At 32.7% G+C, this 16,392-nt stretch overlaps 3 protein-coding genes across 4 annotated transcripts; all 3 read right to left on the minus strand.

Annotated features, from left to right (window-relative positions):
- Positions 1–149: 149 nt before the first annotated feature.
- LOC132275892 (probable caffeoyl-CoA O-methyltransferase At4g26220) lies at positions 150–3,608 on the minus strand. The gene is made up of 6 exons (XM_059777078.1): positions 3,406–3,608; positions 1,614–1,685; positions 1,452–1,531; positions 896–1,040; positions 677–808; positions 150–597 (listed from the first exon to the last, which is right to left on the minus strand). Exons 2-6 carry the CDS (start codon positions 1,656–1,658, stop codon positions 307–309), a joined length of 693 nt encoding a protein of 230 aa, XP_059633061.1. The 5' UTR covers positions 1,659–1,685; positions 3,406–3,608; the 3' UTR covers positions 150–306.
- A 3,189-nt stretch (positions 3,609–6,797) lies between these two features.
- On the minus strand, positions 6,798–10,000 carry LOC132275893 (probable caffeoyl-CoA O-methyltransferase At4g26220). Its single transcript, XM_059777080.1, has 6 exons — positions 9,913–10,000; positions 8,282–8,353; positions 8,120–8,199; positions 7,552–7,696; positions 7,333–7,464; positions 6,798–7,253 (listed from the first exon to the last, which is right to left on the minus strand). Exons 2-6 carry the CDS (start codon positions 8,324–8,326, stop codon positions 6,963–6,965), a joined length of 693 nt encoding a protein of 230 aa, XP_059633063.1. The 5' UTR covers positions 8,327–8,353; positions 9,913–10,000; the 3' UTR covers positions 6,798–6,962.
- Positions 10,001–12,535: 2,535 nt separating this feature from the next.
- LOC132275894 (probable caffeoyl-CoA O-methyltransferase At4g26220) lies at positions 12,536–15,897 on the minus strand. Of its 2 annotated transcripts, none has more exons than XM_059777081.1 (6): positions 15,427–15,897; positions 14,143–14,215; positions 13,981–14,060; positions 13,387–13,531; positions 13,172–13,303; positions 12,536–13,071 (listed from the first exon to the last, which is right to left on the minus strand). In XM_059777081.1, the coding sequence occupies exons 1-6, from the start codon at positions 15,543–15,545 to the stop codon at positions 12,781–12,783; spliced, it is 840 nt and encodes a 279-aa protein (XP_059633064.1). In that variant the 5' UTR covers positions 15,546–15,897; the 3' UTR covers positions 12,536–12,780. The 2 variants fall into 2 exon arrangements, with proteins under 2 accessions (XP_059633064.1, XP_059633065.1); XM_059777082.1 differs by having other exon boundaries at positions 14,143–14,240; positions 15,427–15,530.
- Positions 15,898–16,392: the final 495 nt, after the last annotated feature.

Below are 16,392 nucleotides of genomic sequence, written 5' to 3' on the forward strand. Positions count from 1 at the left end.
ATAGCACAAGAAATCACCTGCAGTTTTCAGTTCAACATTCAGATAAATAAATAAGCATAATAAAATTATTTAATTTGCCAATAAAAATCATTATATCACCATCATCAAGATTCAAACCAAGAGAGTGTTGTTGCATTGGCATTTTGCAGTAGATTCAAAAGCACGGACATTCTTCTACATTAAAAAATTTGACGTCATAAGCATACACAGGCAACACATTGCTATGCAATTTATTCCATTTATACCAGAACAAAGTGAAACGACGACGGGAAGTCTGAATATGTTTTACATTTAAAGGACGAAAGATCAGTAGATACGCCGACAGATTGTGAACCCATCACCCAATGGAGTAAGAGAAATTTCGATGCGAGGATCAGCTGCCAGTGCTTTGTTAACCCCGAGTGTCCACTGCTTTCCCGGTCTCATCCACTCTGGAACCGACTCCTCAGGCATCACCACTGATCCTCCCCAGAGTGTGTTATCATAGGCAACTATCCCCCCAACTTTCAACAGTTTCATCAGCCTCTCATGATAATTCAAATAATTAACCTTGTCTGCATCAATATATGCAAAGTCAAAACTTCCTTCATTCTCATGCTGCAAGAAAGCCCCACTCATAAGCAAAATGTTTAGAAGCAACAAAGTGAAGAAGCATTCTGAGTCGCCTAATTCTTACGTCTTCTGAAAGTTTATCGAGAGCTGGCAGAGCTTCAGACTGAATGAAGTCAATTTTGTGTTCAACGCCAGCTTTTTGGATGATTGGCAAGCCTATCTCATACGTATCTCGATTCAAATCTATAGCTATTATCTGATACATTGCATTAATTTGAAATCATAAATAGTTCAGTAGATGGACATAATAGACATATTATCGATGATACATGTACTCACAGACCTTGCCGTCATCAGGAATTGTAAGAGCAGTGCGGAGTAGGGAGTATCCAGTGAAAACTCCAACTTCAATTGTCTTTTTGGCATTTACTAGCTTCAAGAGCATTGCCATCAACTGACCTGCATCTGGTGCAGTACCCATTATGGCCCTGGAAAATAACAAGCTATCAATCGTCCCGGAAGAAATTGACTCATTCGCCAGCCATGCTTAGGGAAATGCTGTACACAAGCTTAACAACAAATTTTTCAACAAAGGTAATTACCGCCATAAACTACTTAAGTCACGTGTCTTTACCATCCAGATACACCATCTATTGAGATGTAGCAATTCGACACCATTTTAAAATGAATTAAATTCATCTTATCTCTAGAGAATTTGAATTTAGACTAAATATTGTAAATTTTAATTTTTATCATGTAAGTAGATAAATAACCTCATGCACAAATTTGTTATCAAGTAGTATTATTTCGTGCTTGGGCCCTGGGGATAATAGACAATGAAAGCTTTAAGAATACAATCCTGCTCTTGTGGAGAAAATTGAAGATAGAAGAAAACTTACCTAGGGTGGCTAGCAGTAACATCCCTCAGCTCCTTTAGAAGCTCTGGTTCACGGGGGTACACACTAGTCTCCAGGACATACTGTCAAAGTAGCTAAGCATAATTATAAGATTTGTCAATAAACATTAAGCAGAAAAGACTAAAAGAGAGGGTGGGAGAGAACCTGATACAACTCATCACTCTGCAATAATCCTTTCCCAGTTATCATTACGCCCTTGTTGTGCTTTCGAGGATACTAAGGTACAAAAGAGTCAAAGAAGTTATAATTTTCTCATTCTAAAGTAATGTAAAAAGGAAAACATGCTTGTGAACTAATGCTTGTCCCAACATTACGAACATTTACATAAAAAACTAAATAAAACAAATAGTTGTTCGCATATCACAACAATTGTCAATACCAAACATGAACCCCACTTCCCCATTTTGGGCCATCAAACATTTAGCCCAAAATAATAATAATAATAATAATAAAGACTATCAAATGCTGCATTTCTATTACTACACAAAACTGCAAATTTTGCTCCTACTGAACTTCTCTATCTGTATTACACCTGGCCTTTCTGACTCTCTTTAGTGCACTCAACTCACAAAGATGAATAAACTGTCCTTGTTCTACTTTCACCCTTTTATACATAAAAATACTAGGTTTTTCAAATTATGAGATTGGTTAACACTTATTCGTCGCAATTCTCTCATAACTAAAATTTCATTTCTTACCGACCTGATTAGTCACAAATTAATGCATGTCTTATTATCATCTTCACAAAATTCAACTACATCTTAATTTGATTCGAATACATTGACCATTAAAAAAAAAAAAAAAAACTAAACTGTTATCCTCCCACCTATATTCCCATGGATCATCTAAATGAACTGTAAAATGGTATCAGCCACTCCTCTTTTTTGTTTGGTTCAAAGGGCTAAAAAAGCCCAAACTACAGTACTCTACAGAATGAAGCCAAGCAACTAGGGATGTCAATTTAGCTAGCCCCACCCCGCCGTGTCCTGCCTCTATTGGAACAGGTTTCGAATCATTCTAATAGGGTTAGGGGCGGGTTTGGAAAAAGAAATAAAACCCACCAAGCCCCGATTAATAATAAATATTCTTTTATTAGCTAAAGTTTTTATTTTTCCTTCATTTTTATGATAATTTTAATTTTTAATAACATTTTTGTTATTATCATTATTAAGAATCGTCTATATTTTCACTTACTTATCGGAAAGAAAAAAAATGTATTTGTCTATATTCAAATTTTCTCACAAAATTTATCTTAAATTTATTCAAGTTATAAATTTTTTTTTTATAAAAAATACATGTATACCGGGGCATCCCGAACCTGCCCCAACTCCAATGCGGAGCAGGACAGGGCAGGTGGCTTTGTGGGACGGGTTTGGGATAGGGGTGCCTCGTCTCAAACTTGCCCGTTGACATCCCTACAAGCAACCCATTTTCCTTTCTAAAAAGGTAAATCAATATAGCAAGAGAAAGGAGAAACACAGTCAAGCCCAAGGAATACTATGCATCCCCTCATAATTGACTCAGGGGAACATGAGCTATTGTCCTTTTTTATGGGGATTGTGACTGGTCCTTAATTGGCATAACTTACCCAAAACAAGGCATCCTAATTACAGACTTTGAATCTAAAACCTTTGATCTTGGGGTAATTCCAAACATCTCTTCAAAAACCTTACTAATTCTGGGATAATTTTTATTGCAAGAAAATATGATAATGCAGATCACATGAATAGTAATAGTGTTCTTTGTATAAGGATTATGTGAACCAAGCACCACAAAATTCAATCTCAAGATTATATAGCCAAGAAATGATAGAATTGAATCATTCAACCTAAAGCCTCAAACAATCAACAAAAACACAAAAATCAAAATTAAATAGCAAAAATCCCATCGGGACCCAAAATATATAAACCATCATTGAGAGAGAGAAAGAGAGTACCCCCTTATTTATTATGGCGGGAGAAAAAAGATGGGTGGGTCAGATGACTCTGGAACTCCTCACAGCAGCTATCGGAGAAGAGTGTTTACTGGTCAACTTGTAAAGATTCCGTTGAGTTCCTGCTCGGGAACCTCCTCTGTCCTTATATGCCAAAAAAAGGCGTGATTTGGCAAAACTGAAGCGTCCACACCACACGGGCCACACCTGTGTGTGACGGAAGGGGGTTTAAGTATATATACTAATAAAATATATGTAAATAAGTTTATATACTAGTAATAAATTATCTGTAAATTAAGTTTATATACTAAATTAATATTTTATATACTAATAAAACTAAATTAATTAACCAATTTTACATATAGTTTTTTTACTCAAAGGCATTCTCGTACTTTCATTACCAAGGGGGTGTCAAAGTAATTTTGACAAAAATTTTATATGTGGATAATACAGTTAGACCTTGGGAAGGTCGAAGTAATTTACTCTTTTTTATTATTACTTTTAAATATATGATCTCATATTGATAATTTATCTATTAGGCCCTGATTAAGAAAAAAAAATAATTGAGTTGCTTAGAAAAGTCTAATCTATAAAATTAATCCGATCCAATCTAATAATTTTCAAATTTGATCGATTCAGTTTCAGATTATTCTGCAGGGATATCTAATCAGTGATTAACCACAGAAAATACATTTGGACTAAAAACTGGATAAAGTATTATGTTATATTTTTGGAAATTTAACTTTTTAAGATAATAATATTTATTATTATTTTTATTGTATTACTAGTAAATGAATTACTTATTTTTTAAAAATTTAAGAAGGTTAAAATAGTAATATTACAAAAAAATAAAGAGATGTCTTTTCAAATGAGATACTTATTTTGGGAGGAATATAATAAAAATAAAAACATGACACCTATTTTGGGTAAGAGAGAATAATATTATGTTGTTAATAGATAAATAGTTTTTATAATAGTGCCACAAACCTTGACATAAATATGACATGTTTATATTAGTGTAATCTCATAAATGAGCCATATAACTCTAACACATCTGTTTAAATTAAATGATTTATGTAACTCTTTTGTTAATATGTTTTAAAAACAACAACACAATATTCATATTGCATTTAATTGAAATATTAAAAACTGTTCATAGTAATTGAATTAAAACATGTTACAAGTTAGTCACTAATTTAGTTCCACGCCACTATTAATTAAACATATACTCGTAATTTTTTTTCCTTAAACAAGTTAAATTGGATGACATGATTATGATACAATTACAATTAAGATGAATTTAAACCTACTAAATTTATCTCATATTTAAATAATGTTGGTAGATTATATCAAATTTTGTCACCCATAATCTTAGTAGTATGCTTTCCATGTCAATCATTGAATTAGTTTTTCATTATAATAGAGTAAAATTGTAAAAGAAACTTACTAATATTTGTAATTCAATAATTAACATGATTTTTTTTACAATATTTCTACTCCGTATTTCATAAAAATAACACTCTCACAATTTTTCCTTTATATATTTTTCTTCAAAGCGATTTTCATAAGGTTTACTTTGATTACATGAAAAATAGTGGAAAGTAAAGATTTAAAAAAAAAAAAAAATTATTTATTTATAACATTTTAGGTTTTTCCTTTATAAATTTTTCGTCAAAACAATTTTCATAAGGTTTGGTTTTATTAGATGAAAAATAGTGGAAAGTAAGGAAAATGTTTTTTTTAAAAAAAAAAAAATTTAGTTACAACATTTTAGGAGTAAGAGTCTCAATTGCATAAATAGAAAATTTTTTTAGGCAAATTATTTTTCATAACCACCAAACTTTCTTATAAAATTTTTATATAAGAAATACAAGAAAATAATATATTTCTATGTGAACTTAAAATTATGAATGTGTTAGTGGAATGCGGATAACTTCTACAAGAAAAGTATTATGGTTCTTATATCTCTTTTAATGTCCTAGATTCTTTTTTTACTTTTATTTATAAATCCAAAAATGTTTATTCAATTTAGACATCTTATCCTAGTAATAAAATAGGGAAAATTTAGGAAAAAATATATTATTTTTGTAACCTTCAAACCTTTCATGGCATTTTCTCTTCTTCTTTTTTTCTTTATTATTAAATTTCCCTGCTAATAAAATACATACTAAAAAAAATTAATCTTCCTTTCATCTACTTCATTTCCACTATTAATTTAAATCTAACCAAAGGGATCCTAAACAAGCCATGCTCAAAAAAATGAAAGGGAGTATTAAGACTTAAAAGAGCAATGATACACATTGCAATACCCAACTTGTCGGTAGTGGAGGATCCACCACTATTTATGTAATTTATGTCAGACGCCCGACAGTCGAATGACAAAAAGTCTTAAATTTTTTGAGAATTAATCAAGACCAACTAATATATTAAGCAAATTGCTAACTATTAACACACATTGTTCAATTTCCACAACAAACCAAGCCAAAATAATAATAATAATAATAAACGGTCGAACAAATCAACAAATCTATTAAGCGAAGTGTAAACCACAACTCATAAAACATGGTCAGCAACCCCTTCCTTCCTCAAATTTTCCCTTGTCAAAAAAATAGTATATGAAATCAACAGCGGTTGTCAGTTGAACATTATGATAAATAAGCATAATAAAATTGCCAATAACAATCATTACATCACCACCATCAAGATTCAAACCAAGCAAGTGTGGTTGCATTGGCATTTTGCGGTAGATTTAAAAGCATGGACACACTTCTACAATGAAAAATTTGACATCATAAACCTACAGGCAACACATTGCTATGCAATTTATTCCAGCGCACACACAGAAACTATGGCAGGAAGCCCGAATAGGCTCTACATTCAAAGTACGAAAGATCAGTAGATACTCCCTAATTGGTCAATTATATTGCTAATCTGATATCATCTACTTAAAGTAGTTAATTCTTGAAACAGTGTAGTTTTGATTTGAGGGTAAAATTGTCTTTCTACACTTCCTGCAACGGCATCTGATCAAATTGGGCAATTTGCAACAATTCAATAGTTCAAGGGGTTTATTCTAGCTCAGGGGGTAACGTGCAAATGGGGCATAGTTCAGGAAGATTTTTTTGCCCTTTACTCTAATAATAATAAGAAGTAAAATTAATCACCCTATTTATCCAAACTAACAAATCTATTTAGCATATTGCTGACTAAATCTATTAAGCCAAGTGTTAACCACAAACTCACAATACTTGAGCATAGCACAAGAAATCACCTGCAGTTTTCAGTTCAACATTCAGATAAATAAATAAGCATAATAAAATTATTTAATTTGCCAATAAAAATCATTATATCACCATCATCAAGATTCAAACCAAGCAAGTGTGGTTGCATTGGCATTTTGCAGTAGATTCAAAAGCACGGACATTCTTCTAGATTAAAAAATTTGACGTCATAAGCATACACAGGCAACACATTGCTATGCAATTTATTCCATTTATACCAGAACAAAGTGAAACGACGACAGGAAGTCTGAATATGTTTTACATTTAAAGGACGAAAGATCAGTAGATACGCCGACAGATTGTGAACCCATCACCCAATGGAGTAAGAGAAATTTCGATGCGAGGATCAGCTGCCAGTGCTTTGTTAACCTCGAGTGTCCACTGCTTTACCGGTCTCATCTGCTCTGGAACCGACTCCTCAGGCATCACCACTCTTCCTTGACAGAGTGTGTTATCATAGGCAACTATCCCCCCAACTTTCAACAGTTTCATCAGCCTCTCATGATAATTCAAATAATTAACCTTGTCCGCATCAATATATGCAAAGTCAAAACTTCCTTCATTCTCATGCTGCAAGAAAGCCCCACTCATAAGCAAAATGTTTAGAAGCAACAAAGTGAAGAAGCATTCTGAGTCGCCTAATTCTTACGTCTTCTGAAAGTTTATCGAGAGCTGGCAGAGCTTCAGACTGAATGAAGTCAATTTTGTGTTCAACGCCAGCTTTTTGGATGATTGGCAAGCCTATCTCATACGTATCTCGATTCAAATCTATAGCTATTATCTGATACATTGCATTAATTTGAAATCATAAATAGTTCAGTAGATGGACATAATAGACATATTATCGATGATACATGTACTCACAGACCTTGCCGTCATCAGGAATTGTAAGAGCAGTGCGGAGTAGGGAGTATCCAGTGAAAACTCCAACTTCAATTGTCTTTTTGGCATTTACTAGCTTCAAGAGCATTGCCATCAACTGACCTGCATCTGGTGCAGTACCCATTATGGCCCTGGAAAATAACAAGCTATCAATCGTCCCGGAAGAAATTGACTCATTCGCCAGCCATGCTTAGGGAAATGCTGTACACAAGCTTAACAACAAATTTTTCAACAAAGGTAATTACCGCCATAAGCTACTTAAGCCACGTCTTTACCATCCAGATACACCATGTATTGAGATATACCAATTCGACACCATTTTAAAATGAAGTAAATTCATCTTATCTCCAGAGATTTAAATTTAGACTAAATATTGTACATTTTAATTTTTTATCAAGTTGATCCAGAATGCAAGTAGATAAATTACCTCATACACAAATATGTTATCAATTAGTATTATTTTGCTGCTTGGGCCCTGGGGATAATAGACAATGAAAGCTTTAAGAATAAAATCCCGCTCTTGTGGAGAAAATTGAAGATAGAAGAAAACTTACCTAGGGTGGCTAGCAGTAACATCCCTCAGCTCCTTTAGAAGCTCTGGTTCACGGGGGTACACACTAGTCTCCAGGACATACTGTCAAAGTAGCTAAGCATAATTATAAGATTTTTCAAGAAACGTTAAGCAAAAAAGACTAAGTAAGAGGGTGGGAGAGAACCTGATACAACTCATCACTCTGCAATAATCCCTTCCCAGTTAACATTAGGCCCTTGTTGTGCTTTTGAGGATACTAAGGTACAAAAGAGTCAAAGAAGTTATAATTTTCTCATTCTAAAGTAATGGAAAAAGGAAAATGATGCTTGTCCAAACATTACGAACATTTACATAAAAAATTAAACAAAACAAACAGTTGTTCACTTATCACAACAATTGTCAATACCAAACATGAACCCCACTTCCTCATTTCAGGCCATCAAACATTTATCCCAAAATAATAATAATAATTAAGAATATCAAATGCTGCATTTCTATTACTACACAAAACTGCAAATTTTGCTCCTACTGAACTTCTCTATCTGTATTACACCTGGGCTTTCTGACTCTCTTTAGTGCACTCAACTCACGACAATGAATAAACAGTCCTTGTTCTACTTTCACCCTTTTATACATACAAAGACTAGGTTTTTCAAATTATGAGATTGGTCAACACTTATTCGTTGCAATTCTCTCATAACTAATATTTCATTTCTTACCGACCTGATTAGTCACAAATTAATGCATGTCATTATCATCTTCACATAATTCAACTACATCTTAATTTGATTCGAATACATTGACCATAATAAATAAGAAAAATAAAATCTATTATCCTCCCACCTCTATTCCCATGGATCATCTAAATGAACTATAAAATGGTATCAGCCACTTTTTTGTTTGGTTCAAAGGGCTAAAAAAGTCCAAACTACAGTACTCTAAAGAATGAAGCCAAGCAACTAGGGATGTCAATTTAGCCAAGCCCGCCCCGACTTGGCTCTATTGGAACGGGTTTGGAATCATTCTAATAGGGTTAGGGGCGGGTTTGGGAAAAATAAATAAAACCCACCAAGCCCCGATTAATAATAAATATTATTTTATTAGCTAAAAGTTTTTATTTTTCCGATAATTTTAAATTTTAATACAGTAACATTTTTGTTATTATCATTATTAAGAATTGTCTATATTTTCACTCACTTATCGGAAAAATAAAAATGTATTCGTCTATATTCAAATTTTCTAACAAAATTTATCTTAAATTTATTCCAGTTATAAATTTTTTTTTATAAAAACGTATATGTATACCGGGGGCATCCCGAACCTGCCCCGACTAGGGACGCCTTGTCTCGATCTCGCCCGTTGACATCCCTACAAGCAACCCATTTTTCTTTCTAACAAGGTAAATCAATAATTGACTCAGGGGACCATGTGCTATTGTCCTTTTTTATGGGGATTGTGACTGGGTCCTTAATCGGCATAACTTACCCAAAACAAGGCATCCTAATTACAGACTTTTAAGGAATATAAAACCTTTGATTTGGGGTAAATCCAAACATCTCTTCAAAAACCTTACCAATTCTGGGATAATTTTTATTGCAAGAAAATATAATAATGCAGATCATTTGAATAGTAATAGTGAATCAAGCACCAGAAAATTCAATCCCAAGATTATATAGCCAAGAAATGATAGAATTGATTCATTCAACCTAAAGCCTCAAACAAAAAAAAAAAAAAATCAAAATTAAATAGCAAAAATCCCATCCGGACCCAAAATATATAATCCATCATTCAGAGAGAGTTAGAGAAAGAGAGTACCCCTTATTTATTATGGCGGGAGAAAAAAATGACTCTGGAACTCCTCACAGCAGCTGCTCAACTTGTAAAGATTCCGTTGAGTTCCTGCTCGGGAACCTCCTGTGTCCTTTATATGCCTAAAATACAGGCGTGATTTACTGAAGCGCCCACACCTGTGTGTAACGGAAGGGGGTTTAAGTATATACTAATAAATTATATGTAAATAAGTTTATATACTAAATTAATATTTTATATACTAATAAAACTAAATTAATTAACAAACTTCGCATATAATTTTTTTTACTCAAGGGCATTCTTGTACTTTCATTACCAAAAGTTGTCAAGGGTATTTTTGACAAAAGCTTCATCTGTGGGTAATATAGGTAGACCTCCGGAAGGTCAGAGTAATTTACCTTTTTTTATTATTACTTTTAAATAGATGAACTCATATTGATAATTCATTTATCAGGCCGTGATCGAAAAAAAAAATTTATTGAGTTATTTAGAAAAGTCTAATCTATAAAATTAATCGGATCTAATTTAATAATTTTCAAATTTGATCCATTTAGTTTCAGATTATTCTGCAGGATAACTAATGAGTCATAAAACAGGATAAAGAATTATATTTGGAGACAAAATAAGTGTTATTTTTTGGAAATATAACTTTTTAAGGTAATGATATTTATTATTATTTTCATTATATTAAATAGTAAATGACTTAATTTTGATAGGTTCAATGCAAGAAGGTTAAAATAGTAATATTATAAAAAATGACACATTACCTTTTTAGATGAGACACTTATTTTGGAGTGAATAAAAATAAAAATGTGAATACTTATTTTAAGGCAAAGAGAATAGTATTATGTTGTTGATAGGTAAATGATTTTATAACAGTGTCACAAACCTATGACATGTAATTTGTTTAATAAATGAGTCATGTAACCCACAACACACTTGTTTAAATTAAATGAATTATGTAACTCTTTTGTTAATATGTTTTAAAAACAACATACAATATTCATATTGCATTTAATTGAAATATTAAAAACTGATCATAGTGATTGAATTAAAACATGTTACAAGTTAGGCACAAATTTAGTTCCGGGCCACTATTAATTAAACATATAATTTTTTTTTCATTAAACAAGTTAAATTGGATGACATGGTTACGACACGATTACAATTAATATGAATTTAAATCTACTAATTTTGTTTCACATTTAAATAATGTTAGTAGATTGTATCAAATTTTGTCACCCATAATTTTAGTAGAACGCGTTCCATGTCAATCATTTGAATTAGTTTTTCATTAGAATAGAGTAAAATGTAGAAGAAACTTACTAATATTTATAATTAAATGATTAACATGATTTTTTTTCCAATATTTCTATTTCATAAAAACAACAGTTACAAATTTTCCTTTATATATTTTTCTTCAAGCAATTTTCATAAGATTTACTTTGATTAGATGAAAAATAGTGGAAAGTAAAGATATTTTATTTTAAAAAATTATTTATTTATTTATAACATTTTAGGTTTTTCCTTTATAAATTTTTCATCAAAACAATTTTCGTAAGGTTTGGTTTTATTAGATGAAAAATAGTGGAAAGTAAGGAAAATGTTTTTTTATTTTATTTTTTTTACAACATTTTAGGAGTAAGAGTCTCAATTGCATCAATAGAAAAAAATTTAAGGCAAATTATTTTTCATAACCGCCAAACTTTCTTATAAAATTTTTATATAAGAAATACAATAAAATAATATATTCTATGTGAACTTAAAATTATGTCTTTCTTTTTTTCCTAAAATGAAATGTGTTTGTGGAATCTGGATAACTTCTACAATAAAAGTACAATGGTTCTTATCTCTTTTAATGTCCTAGATTCTTTTGCAACTTTTATTTAAAAATCCAAAAAGTTTATTCAATTTAGACATGTTATCCTAGTAATAAAATAGGGAAAATTTAGGCAAAAATATATATATTTTTTTGTAACCTTCAAACCTTTCATGGCATTTTCTCTTCTTTTTTTTCTTTAATATTAAATTTCCCTGCTAATAAAATACATACTAAGAAAATTAATCTTCCTTTCACCTACTTCGTTTCCACTATTAATTTAAATCTAACCAAAGGGATCCTAAACAAGCCATGCTTAAAAAAATGAAAGGGAGTATTAAGATTTAAAAGAGCAATGACACACATTGCAATACCCGACTTGTCGGTAGTAGAGGATCCACCACTTATGTCAGACGCCCGACAGTCAGTGACATAAAGCCTTAAATTTTTTGAGAATTAATCAAGACCAACTAATATATTAAGCAAATTGCTAACTAGTAACACACATTGTTCAATTTCCACTATTGACTTTTATCTAAACCGATCCTAAACAACAAACCAAGCCAAAAATAATAATAATAATAATAATAAACTATTAACTTTTATCTAAACCGATCCTAAACAACAAACCAAGCCAAAATAATAATAATAATTATAAACGGTCGAACAAATCACCAAATCTATTAAGCAAAGTGTAAACCACAACTCATAATACATGGTCAGCAAACCCCTTCCTTCCCTCTAATTTTCCCTTATCAAAAACATAATATATGAAATCAACTGCAGTTGTCAGTTGAACATTATGATAAATAAGCATAATAAAATTATTTAAATTGCCAATAACAATCATTACATCATCACCATTAAGATTCAAACCAAGTAAGTGTGGTTGCATTGGCATTTTACAGTAGATTTAAAAACATGAACACACTTCTACAATGAAAAATTTGACATCATAAACATTCAGGCAACACATTGCTATGCAATTTATTCCAGCACACACGAGAAACTATGGCAGGAAGCCCGAATAGGCTTTACATTCAAAGTACGAAAGATCAGTAGATACGCCGACAGATAGTGAATCCATCACCCAATGGAGCAAGACAAATTTCAATGCGAGGATCAGCTGCCAGTGCTTTGTTAAGCTCGCGTGCCCACTGCCTTTTAAATCTCATCCACTCTGGAACCTCCTCCTCTGGCATCGCCACAGTTCCTGCCCAGAGAGTGTTGTCATAGGCAACTATCCCCCCAACTTTCAACAGCTTCAGCAGCCGCTCGTGATAATTCAAATAATTAGGCTTGTCCGCATCAACAAATGCAAAGTCAAAACTTCCTTCATTCTCATGCTGCAAGAGAGCAAGCAAAATGTTTAGGTAGAAAGAATATAGGGCTTGGATTGAGTCAAGCATCAAAGTGGAGCAACATTTTGAGTTGGCTAATGCTTACATCTTCACAGAGTTTATCAAGAGCTGGCAGAGCCTCAGACTGAATGAAGTCAATTTTATGTTCAACGCCAGCTTTTTGAATAACTGGCAACCCTATCTTATACGAATCCCGATTCAAATCTATAGCTATAATCTGATACATTGCATTATTTGAAATCATAAATAGTTCAGTAGATGGACATAATAGACTTATTGATGATACATATACTCACAGACCTTGCCATCATCAGGAATTGTAAGAGCAGTGCGGAGTAGGGAGTATCCAGTGAAAACTCCAACTTCAATTGTCTTTTTGGCATTTACTAGGTTCAAGAGCATGGCCATCAACTGACCTGCATCTGGTGCAGTACCCATTATGGCCCTGGAAAATAACAAGCTATCAATCGTCCCGGAAGAAAGTGACTCATTCGCCAGCCATGCTTAGAGGGAAATGCTATAAGCAAGCTTAATAAATCTTTACAAAGGCGATTACTACCATAAACTACTTAAGCCACATGTCTTTACCATCCAGATACACCATAAATTGAGATTCTAGTTCGACACCATTTTAAATTTGAATTTAGACTAAATATTGTTCATGATACTAAAGGAGTCCATTTATTTTCTTAATACTCGTACGGTTACATTTATATGTTTATCACACATTTCTAACTGATCGAAGTTGTTCCAGATTGCAAGTAGATAACTAAGCTCATATACAAATTTGTTATGAATTAGTATTACTTTGCTGCTTGGGAGATAAGAGACAACAAAGCTCTAAGAATACAATCCCGCTCTTGTGGAGAAAAATGAAGAAAGAAGAAAACTTACCTAGGGTGGCTAGCAGTAACATCCCTCAGCTCCTTGAGAGGCTCTGGTTCACGGGGGTAAACAGTAGTCTCCAAGATATACTGTCAAAGTAGCTAAGCATAATTTTAAGATTTTCCGAGCAACATTAAGCAGAAAAAACTAAAATAGAGGGTGGGAGGGAACCTGATACAGCTCTTCACTCTTCAATAATCCCTTCGCAGTGTCCATTACGCCCTTTGTTGTGCTTTTGAGGATACTAAGGTACAAAACAGTCAAAGAAGCTAAAATTTTTTCATTCTTAAGTAATGACAAAAGGAAAACATGATAGTGAACTGAAGCATGTGCTCACATTATAAACATTTACATAAAAAACTAAATAAAAAAAATATTTGTTCGCTTATCACAACAATTTTCAATAAAATATGAACCCTAAATCCTGATTTCTCATTTCAGCCATCAAACATTTTCGCTTTCCCCCACCCCCAAATCCAACCCCAAAAATGAATCAAAGACTATAAATGCTGCAAAATTGCTCTTACCAAACGTCTCTATCCATATAATACTTTCTCACCCTCTGCAGTGCATTCAACTATGAAGTAACTGTCCTTGTTCTACTTCCACCTTTATACATACAAAGTTTAGGTTTTTCAAATTATGAGATTGTTTCACACTTATTCGTCACAATTCTCTCATAACTAATATCTCATTTCTTACTAACCTGATTAGTCACAAATTAATACATGTCCTATTATGATCTTCACAGAATTCAACTACATGTTAATTGGATTAGAACGCCATGACCATACGGGGAAAAAATGTATATATTTTTTGTTTGGTTGAAAGGGTTAAAAGAGCCCAAACTACAGTCTATAGAATGTACCCAAGCAACCTCAGTACAATGATGGCGGATTCAGCATTTTTGAATAGTGTTGCTAACTTTGGATTGGACTAATTTGAGGTGGGCTACCAATGGTTGATATTTACACCCACATACTTTTTTAGAGGCTTCAATCCTTAACCTTCTTTTGAGAAACAAGGGACCTAATACCACTAGACCACTGATCCATTGGTACCTACGTACATTCTTCTAATTACAGAGTCTTTTAAGGAATATAAAACCTTTGATCTTGGGGTAGATCCAAACTTTTCTTCAAAACCTTTGCTAATTATGGGGTAATTTTTATTCCAAGAATATATGATATCTGCAGATTTCATGAATGGCAATAGTATTCTCTGTATAAGCATTATGTTAACCAAGCACCAGAAAATTCATTCCGAAGATTATACACCTAAGAAATGATCAAATTGATTCATTCAACCTAAAACCTTAAAAAAAAAAATAAACTCTAAAATTGATGATTAAGATAAAAATGAAGCAACAAAAATTACAATGGAACCCAAAATATTGAATTCATCAAAAGTATAACGAGAGGGAGAGAGAGATAGAGAGAGAGAGAGAGAGAGTACCGAGTTCTTGCTTTCTTGCTTGTTATGGCGTAAGTAAAAAGTTGGGACTGTACTCTCGACGAGCACCACACAGTTATAGTGGAAGAGAGTGAGGTGGGGTGAATTTGTATACCTTCCATTCAGCCAAAAATGTGTTCAGAAATTTGGTACGCTCCAAGTACTACACTACTCCCCAGTCGAGACCACCAAATTCAACCTCATGATTTTTGTAAATATTGGCAAAAGTGAGACACACACGTGATTATACCACAAAATCGATTAAAGTCCAATCTAAACCTACTTAAATTAATTACTATAGTATAAAATAAAAAATAAATGGGATACTAGTACTAATTAGCCTTCTTGTCTGATGCAGCCACGTGACTGAGCATTCAGTCTCGAATATGCTCACAGCTTTTTTTTCTTTCACACTAAGGAAAATACGATAGTGTGTGTATAAATAAATAAAAAGAGAATGCCACTATTCTTCTTTTATAAAAATGATTACACAGAAATGTAAAAGAATATGAGAACATGGTAGGTGGGTGGTGTTGCGCTATATAGCCACACTCCACCGACAAAACGACTCCATCATTATTAATACAAGTTGGGTTTTTATATATATCTATATAAGGGTTTGCCAACGTCCCACCTACTTTTTTTTTTATTAGGAAGGTCCCACCTACTTTTTGATGGATATGGAGAAGATAGAGAGGTTCAAGGCCTTGTCAAGACTTTTTGATTAATCAAGAATGCTTGGTGTTGGATGTCAGAATTTTCATTGTCAGTTAAAAGGGCATTTAAAGCCTAAACAGCTGCATCTCTTGCATTAATTTCTCTGAGTAATGATTGTCACATCGTGAATGGGGAAGGAAGAGGCTGTAGTGCCGAGACACCATTATTTTTAATTTCTAATTTTTCAAGAATGTTAGGTGATGGTGATTAAAGGGTAGAAAGAGGGTGTAAGGGTCCAGCACAATTTTTCAA

The sequence above is a fragment of the Cornus florida genome, unplaced genomic scaffold (assembly GCF_030987335.1).
Source record: "Cornus florida cultivar Cherokee Brave unplaced genomic scaffold, ASM3098733v1 CherokeeBrave_3.0.0_Hap2_Chr10, whole genome shotgun sequence".
Lineage (NCBI taxonomy): Eukaryota > Viridiplantae > Streptophyta > Magnoliopsida > Cornales > Cornaceae > Cornus > Cornus florida.